Source organism: Brassica napus, chromosome C3, assembly GCF_020379485.1.
Source record: "Brassica napus cultivar Da-Ae chromosome C3, Da-Ae, whole genome shotgun sequence".
Lineage (NCBI taxonomy): Eukaryota > Viridiplantae > Streptophyta > Magnoliopsida > Brassicales > Brassicaceae > Brassica > Brassica napus.
In genome coordinates, this window is record NC_063446.1 from 58,428,469 (window position 1) to 58,437,228 (window position 8,760).

Genomic DNA, 8,760 nt, shown 5'->3' on the forward strand with positions numbered 1-8,760 from the left:
AACCGATCACTATATCTACTAATAATAGCAATCCTAATTAATTATAAGATATATGTTTTTTCATTATAGTTTTATTCATGGCTGTCTATTGTACATTTTTGTTCGTAATAGTTTTTGGTACCTTTTAGTTTATAACTGCTATTATTTTTAAAAGTGTATTTCAATTAATTCTAAAGAATATGTCTTTTCATTATAGTTTTATTCATGACTGACTGTTCATTGTATCTTTTTGTTCATAACAGTTTTTAATGTCTTTTAGTTTATAACTACTTTCATTTTTTAAAGTTTTTTTTCACAACAATATTTCTTTTTAATCATGTTTTTTTTTTCAATTCTATTAATTTTGTTTTTGTGTGTTTACTTGCGTCACCTAAAACATTACACAAACACAATGTTGATGTGTATAATTGTATTTGTCATACGTAAGTACGACTTAACTTTTCCACAAGTATTATATCAAACATAAAAAGGGTAGAATTGTGTATAATTGTGTATTATACCTTTTCGCTTATAATTATTTTTGTTAATTAAATCTGTATTTTCTTTGTTTTTATATATATATAATGTTTTTAGAGATTTAAGTGAACTGATGCTATTATTTTTAAAAGTGTATTTCAATTAATTCTAAAGAATATGTCTTTTCATTATAGTTTTACTCATGACTGACTGTTCATTGTATCTTTTTGTTCATAACAGTTTTTAATGTCTTTTAGTTTATAACTACTTTCATTTTTTAAAGTTTTTTTTCACAACAATATTTCTTTTTAATCATGTTTTTTTTTTCAATTCTATTAATTTTGTTTTTGTGTGTTTACTTGCGTCACCTAAAACATTACACAAACACAATGTTGATGTGTATAATTGTATTTGTCATACGTAAGTACGACTTAACTTTTCCACAAGTATTATATCAAACATAAAAAGGGTAGAATTGTGTATAATTGTGTATTATACCTTTTCGCTTATAATTATTTTTGTTAATTAAATCTGTATTTTCTTTGTTTTTATATATATATAATGTTTTTAGAGATTTAAGTGAACTGATGCAACCATTTAAATGAATGGTTGCAATTGTTTGGATGAATATTTGCAACTGTTTAAATGAACCATTATAATCCTTAATGGTTAACCATTGCAAGTTTTGGTGTTCAACCATTGCAACATTTGGTGATCAACCATTGCAATCTTTGGTTGTTAACCATTGCAATATTTGGTCTATATATATATATATATTATAGGTTTTAGCAATGAAAAAATACAACAAAAAGAAACATCAAAACAAAGAAAGAAATAGATAAAGAAATGAAGAGAGATTCACTACTCCAAAGGAACATAAAAGATCTTTGTAGAATCACATGTAAACCTCGGAAATTTCTGTTTGTATCTCTTGTATCCTAGCCTAAAAGAAAAAGAAAATTTAGTTGTCTTATCTTACATTAGCAATTGCATGTGAATTTTAGAACTGAAAAGATAAAATAAAATAAAAACACACAAATGTTATTAGAGATTTTTTTTTCACCATGTATTTTTGGTGTTTAGGTATCTGGCAGGCTTTTTTTTAAAAAATCTTAAAATATATATTTCAAAATTTTGTCTTATAAATAAAAATTGTATTATACTGTTTTCAACAATTCAACATTACAAGAAAATGTTTTGAAGAGTTATATCACTTTCTCAAAAAAAAAAAATCGTTTGTATACTCTATTGATAATATCAAACCAAAATATAGAATTAAGAGATTGGATCTTTTTATCACAGTTTTATATCTTTTATTTACAATTAATTTTTAATAATTTAAAAATATTTTAATATTCGTCCTTTTATTTTTAACTATATTAATTATATAAATATTTTTAAATGTTGACTTCTATATACTATTATTTTTTGGTTCTAAACATTTTAATATATTATTGTTATTATAGTTTTCCTCCGCGACATCGCGGGGTTCCATTCCTAGTTCTCTTAATAGCCAATCAACACACAAACCCTAATAGTTTCTAAAAACACACACACACAAGCCCTAATCATAAATTCTTCTATGTTGCAAGATATTTATGGATATCACGTTCACGTTTCTATGTTGTAACCATTCTACAAATTTCGTTTCATATTCCTTATACTTTGGTGAAAACAAAACTTACATTGATCTTACGTTTGTTTTTTTGCTATTTTGTTTTCAATACCACATACTATTTTTTTTAGCAACTGAATTATATTAAAAATTTAGAGGACTTTATAGCATGAAGCCATGTCCACTTGGAAAATTTTGTTACAAAGACATGCTCATTGAAAATCCTAGAAATGAAAAATGCTTGAAAAAAAAACTAAAGAAAAATGTTTGCTAGAATTCCAAAAAGCTCTCTAGATCGTCAATTCGTGGTAATGGCTTGTACATGCCCTTTGCAGTCTAATCGAAGCTAGATGTGGTTGATGATAAAAGATACCACATGTCCAGAGGCGGGCTTGTACCAAGGCTCACGAAACATTCGTATGGGACCCCCACCTAATGGGACCCCACTCTTAATTTTTGCTTATGCAATGTTAGTATGTGTAATCTTATGTGCAACAGTGCAAGACAAATTAAAAATCAGAGTTTTGGTTTGTGGTGTACAGAATAAAATATTATGTGGGTCTGTAGCATTACCAAGTAAGTTATTTGATTTTCTCTATTTTTTTATTTATTTAAATGATTTATAATATTATAGTAAATTTTTTTTTAACTCACCAGAAGAAACTTACAAAACTGGTTCTTTAGCTTCTTCTTTGTAAACATAAGTTCATAAGAAAACCACATATTTTTTCTTTTGATTCTTAGGTAAAATCAATTTTTTTTTTCTGAATAGGGCCCCGGAAATCTCAGGCCCGGCTCTGCGCATGTCCGAGAGCTGCTCGAATCGCTAATGCTTCCGCCATGAGAGGAGAAGCTACGTGTTCTTGGAAGAAACATCCTCTAGCTTATCCCCGATGATGATTGGTCAGTAAAAATCCAATACCATATACTATAAACGTTAGGGTATATCTTAATTGATGTACCAATAAAAGTGTATTACGAGTACGAACTACGGATCGATACGTGTCAAGAAAAAAGGTTACTGCTGACGCAAAACGAGATCTAGTTTTAGTGTAAAGCGCGCCCTGAATAGCGGGTCCGAATATTTCGGTGTTTCACACAAACCAATAAATGAACTGGGACACAAAAATCACTTTCTCATTTCTATGTGGACCAGTGACTTTCAGACAAAAGTCTTAATAGCTCCAAAAGACCAAAACCATCAAGTTGATTGGAGAAGTGGTGAGCAACGAAAATGACATAACAAAAGTTCAGTAAAAATATTCATATAAGTAAAAGAAAAAGACCAAAAGATTTTATAATTACAGTATTACGACAGATATAGTTTTTTTTTTTCTGTTTCCACAAAGTCCAACACAAAGCTCTCTTCTCAAGTAATAAAGAGAGATAAAAAGCTAGTAATTAAACCAAGAGGATCAATACTTAATAACTTGAACACCAAGCAAAAGAGTTTTTTCTTTCTACTTGTCTAGTAGTTGAACGAACCCCCAACGGATGCAATACCGTTACCGAGACTCCTCGGGTCTGACCGGTTCCCCAAGTCATCACAGTTCCCATTGCTCGGGACCTTATCCACATTATTGGAAGATGGAGCAGAGTTGAGAAGCTCAAGGCCTCTTTTACCCATTTGCTGCACTTCTTGTGGTGAGAGTATCTTAATGCACCACACGCTGCTCACAAACTCCCTGTGGTCAGATTGAAAGTAAACCACAAAAGTTAGATCAGTGGCACAATGCCAAGTGAGGGAAGTAACTTACGGCCAAGGGTCATCGCCGAGGAGAAGAACATCGTTCTCTCGGTCAACAAATACAAGCTGCCAGCCTGATCTCACAGGATCTTCTAATTGGCCTTCGAGGCCAAACATGCGAGCAAGCTCGCTTCGCAGCTCGTTGTAGCTGCTGAACTTCGTTATATCTAATGATCTTCCAAAAGAACCCGACTTGTACACCTGCGAGAACATTTGCATTAGGTCATCACTAGTTACGTGCGAAACAAGAAACACACTTTTATTTACCTTGACAAAGGTATTAGACTGTTGATTCTCTGAGGGCTGTAGAAAACCTGGTTCCTCTATACAACTAGAAGGTGTCGTCATTGTACCAGAGAACTCGTTGTTGAAAGTTGATGATGTGAAGGGTAGAGTGGTGGAGTCGCCGCCTTCAATGCCAATGCTTCTAAGGTTTGACATTCCGTTTGGGATCAGAAGGGAAGATGAATCTATGTTGACTCCAAAAAGAAGATGGCTGTGAGGGTCTGAGGGGTTCTCTTCTTGACCACTGGGGAATGGAGGCAACGAGACAGCATTTGGAGAAACGTTACTTGTGTGGGACTGTCCCAACTGCTCCATTACTGATTGGTTGTTGTTAACAGCTGTAGAGTGCTGGAAGGATAAATCAAGTGCAGGGCGCTTTGATGGCCAACCTGAAGAAGTCATTGCAGAGTTTGTTCTAGTGAGGTTGAGCAGTTGAGAAGACTCGTCTTGAGGGAAGTTACTGAGGAGAGTGTGGAGTTGAGTGATGGGATTGTTTCCTCCGTTGGTGTCTGAGAAGCTTTGTTGATGACAAAGAGGTGTCATTGACTGGAGTAGAGACGTGTTTGACTGAGACATAGCAGCACTGGAAGCAGACAGATTATGATTATCCACCACTTGCTGCTGTTGCTGATGCTGCTGAGTGAGTTGCTGCTGCAGCATCTGCGGCTGCACTAAGGAAGGAGGTTGCACTGAGAAACCTGAGGGATTTTGGAACTGAAGAAGAGAAGCAGCAGCTTTAGCAGGATCAATGCCTCTCATGTCTTGAAGTGCAGCTGCAGCCATTGCTTGGTAAGCATCATTCTGCATACCAAGCAAGCCTGAAGCATCAAGCGGCCTCGGCTGCATCCACGGGTTTACTCCCATACCTTGAAAGTTCATAGACTGAAGCCCTCGATCCCACATAAGCGGTGAACTCATACCCATACCCATACCCATATCATCTTCTTTAAGACCTACATAAACAAAAAAAGAGGAGACAAGATTAGAATATACATTTTAGTATTATCTATAAATGAATATAAACACATACATTCTACGTTTTGAAATGAGAACTTTCTCGAAAGTAAAATTAAGAAGTTTTTATATAAAAATATGTTATAAAGTGGTATATTTATTTTTATAAAAATGAGTCTTCCTGCGATATCGCACGGTTACTTACCTAGTATATATATAAAGATTAGACTATATATACAAATTTTCAAGGGATGAATCAAGTTCTGAAATTGACAATTACCATGAAAAGATGGGAGACCTGAAGGCCAGGGACGTTTAAGCCTGAGAGGAAAAGGAGAAGGATACATAGGGAATGTCGTTAAAGGCTCAATCTCCCACAAGGACACCCTCGGTTGCCTATCTCCTGCAGTGGACTCGTCCCATCCGATCTGCACCATGATCAAGATGATGATATATATGTATACAAGAAAGCAAAGATTTGGTTAGAGAAATGAACCTTAACGGACCGCCAATGAGAATTAGCCCACCGAGCAGGATCTAGATCACAAATGCCAGTTATTGTACCCATGTACCTGCCAAGAAATGAATAATCTTGAAGAGGAACGTTCAGGTGCTAATAGATAAGAACTCTGTTAAGTTACATACCGACGAACACTTGATTCTTCAGTTTCAAACAGCATCCTAAACCTCATGCCAACAGAGACACGAGTGTGATAAACCGCTTTCACGTACTTAGCCAAGGGTATTACAAACTCTGATGGACTCGCCCTTGGGTTATAGAAGATGGTGAAGCGACTGTTTGTGGAGGCTGCATGAGCTGCTGCAGCAAGAAGGCCTAAATGCATACTGTCACTTGATAAAACAGATGAAGGCATGACAGTTTGTGGCCGGTGTGCTCGTCTTATACCAAGAAGTAACTGATTCTTATCGTTCCTGATGTTAAAAACAAAAATGACATGAGCTCCACACCATTCACAACTATCGATATTTGAAGAAGTGGTTCTAACCAGATGAAAAGAACGGAGTCACCAGCGACAAGCCTTTTAGCACTCACAAATACGCTCCAACCAGTAGTAAGAAGGTGTCTTTTCGGTTGGCCTGAGAGGAGATAAACAAAAGCAGAGTCAGTAACTCTCTTTGTTCATTAGTTATAACTTATAACCAATGTTAAAAAAATCGGTAGGCGGATTAACAGATTATTGATTCATTTTTATATATATTACGTTTTACATTAAATATTTTAGTTTTATGGTTTAATTATAAAAGTAACTTAATGAATCATAAAATTACATATGCAAAAAATAATAAAGTAGACAAATTTGTGGACTTTCACTAACAAAAATGTTTAAATTAACAGATTTAGGCCAATTTAAATCGATTCAGACTAATTTAGATCGATTTGAACCAATTTTATCCAATTTATAACTGTTCAAACCGATTTGAGTTTCATAAATCAATCGAATTTAAGAAATCGTTTTGGTTATGACTGATTTGCCGCCTAAACCGATTTGAGTTGCATAAATCGGATTTAAGAAAATCAGACCAATTTTTTTCAACATTGGTTATAAACTTATAATTAAGGAAACTGAACTTTAATTGGGTGAAATCTAACCTCGGAAAATATGTCTGAACTTCCATTCATTATCATGCAGATCTCTTGCCATCAACTCTTGAGCTGGAGGCTGCTGTGTGTAATCCTGAAGAACACACAAAAAAAAAGAATCATTAGCTAAGTTTCAAAGAAAAGAAACTTCAGAGTAAGTAGAAGATGAAAATTACCAAGGGAGGGAAAACTTTCTCAGCAGCTCGGCGAGGGACAGAGAAACCTCCATGAGTGCTGGTATCACTAGCCGTCAGAGTTTTACAGAAATAGTTTGTAGGTTGTCTACTCGGGACACCTAACTCCGCCGCAAGGTAAGGATATTTTTGCTCTTGCTGGCATTCAAACAAGAAAAACTGTTCATAACACCGACAAAATCCTCATAAAAAGTAAAAAGTATGGATTACATGTAAAAAGTCTCATACCCCATTCAACGGCTGTAAAGTCATCTGTGCATATACTTCATCAGTTTCAACATCTGCCTGAAATTTTAAGAAAAAAAAAGTCCCGAATCACATAACAGAATAAACACACTATTCTCATAAAAGAATATTTCTCACATGCATTGTGACATTGTGAAGCTGACAGATAAGCTGTGGTTGCAAGCTCGGATAGTTTGGTGTATGGGCATCCACTTCTTTATTGGTTGAAGCAGCGACCTGAAAGTACACAAAAATGTTCACAGATTCTTCAGTAATCTACTAATCTGTAACAAAAAGAATTCAAAGTAGCATAAGGGAAGAAGACAGACCTGTTCACTGTGACCTTGAGGGAAATAAACAACTCTGCTTCCAAGAGGAGGTAGTGAGACAAGAGGACCAGCACAAGCATGCCAGAGCTCAGAATTAAGAACTCTTTTCTCTCCTGTAACTTTAACACACACAAGTTATATTTAAAATCTCCCACAAAAAAAAAAAAAACAAAGTTTCTACATTTGCAAGTATCAAGCAATAGAGAGAGATAGAGTAATAATACCTTCATGAGGATGAGGATTAAACCCAGCTGAAGACAATCTCATCTTCTTATTTTTTTTATATGTAACTTAAAAAAGCAAACAAAAATTTCAAAGTTTGTTTCTTCAAAGATCCAAGATGCCAAAATGTAATTATGACTTGGGAGTAACACCAAAAAAAGTATTAACTTTCTTTAACTGTTTCCCTCCACCTCCCACTCATTCACCTACCAAATCTTTTCTCAAATCTAACAGGAAAAAAAGAAACAGAGTAGTTCTTCTGACAGAACAGAACACACATCAACCACGTCTTGATTTGATTTTCAGCCAAATAAGCTCGCAATCTTAGTCTCGCCGACCTCAAAGCTGCTTCTCCGAATCTTCAACTCCTTCATTACTTGTAATTTATCCAGTAATCCCGCTGATAACTCTCATTAAAATAGTGTATATAAAAAAAACCCACCACCGCCAAAAGCTCAGAAGTCAAGAAAGAAACACAGATCTCGAGCTGTAACTAAAACTACAGGAGAAGGTGTCGTTTCAGCCTGGTACAAATAGATCTTCTTTAAGCTGTGCTTTTGGTTTCGTTAGAAGCTTATGACCGGGAACTGAAAAAGAAAGTGATGGGCATGCAACTGCTCAACTGTTACACAACATGTGTACAGAAGGAATAATAATCAGACAAAGAAAGAAAGAAAGAGACTGTTTTTTTTTTTTTTAATTTTGTTTAGGAAGGTTTCTCCGGTAAAGAAAAGTGGCGGCGACGTGGCGGAGCTAGCTTCTGCTATTATTATTATATTCTCTGCTCGAAAGTTTACTAACTTCTCTCCTCTCGCTCTCTTATTTGAATGAGAAGGAAGATAGAACCACAATGGCTGTTTTGACCCGTACCCGAACAGAGCGGGTCTTTTATGTTCTTGCTTAACATTTTTAAAGCAACTTGTTCTTCCCCCAAAGGACACGAATATTACTACTTTACCCCTTACTTCTGATTTTATTACAGTTGGGGGCTCGTGTCTTTTTTTCTTATGTATTGCTCCTCCCGACTTCGAAACTTCGTTACGCCGTCCATGTACCTAAACTATACTATAGTATTTTTTTTTTCTTTCTTGGAGAACTATATTATACTAGTATTGTACTTTCATTTTCTT

At 34.9% G+C, this 8,760-nt stretch overlaps 1 protein-coding gene across 2 annotated transcripts; it reads right to left on the minus strand.

Moving 5' to 3' along the window:
• Positions 1-3,320: 3,320 nt before the first annotated feature.
• Positions 3,321-8,512, minus strand: LOC106418427 (auxin response factor 6). 2 transcript variants are annotated; one of them, XM_048750292.1, is made up of 13 exons: positions 7,633-8,512; positions 7,409-7,521; positions 7,218-7,316; positions 7,083-7,139; positions 6,837-6,992; positions 6,670-6,754; positions 6,065-6,155; positions 5,703-5,990; positions 5,554-5,629; positions 5,338-5,485; positions 4,086-5,056; positions 3,829-4,019; positions 3,321-3,756 (listed from the first exon to the last, which is right to left on the minus strand). In XM_048750292.1, exons 1-13 carry the CDS (start codon positions 7,673-7,675, stop codon positions 3,540-3,542), a joined length of 2,535 nt encoding a protein of 844 aa, XP_048606249.1. In that variant the 5' UTR covers positions 7,676-8,512; the 3' UTR covers positions 3,321-3,539. The 2 variants fall into 2 exon arrangements, with proteins under 2 accessions (XP_048606249.1, XP_013714592.1); XM_013859138.3 differs by having other exon boundaries at positions 7,409-7,527; positions 7,633-8,511.
• Between the last annotated feature and the right edge of the window lie 248 nt (positions 8,513-8,760).

Bases quoted from the DNA above. Each gene is read 5' to 3' on its own strand.
- LOC106418427 (XM_013859138.3), bottom strand. From the start codon at position 7,675: ATGAGATTGTCTTCAGCTGGGTTTAATCCTCATCCTCATGAAG. The intron at 7,140-7,217 runs GTGAGAAATATT...TTAAAATTTCAG, and splicing joins TTCACAATGTCACAATGCAT to GCAGATGTTGAAACTGATGA. The intron at 5,991-6,064 runs GTTAGAACCACT...TTTTAACATCAG, and splicing joins GACTCCGTTCTTTTCATCTG to GAACGATAAGAATCAGTTAC.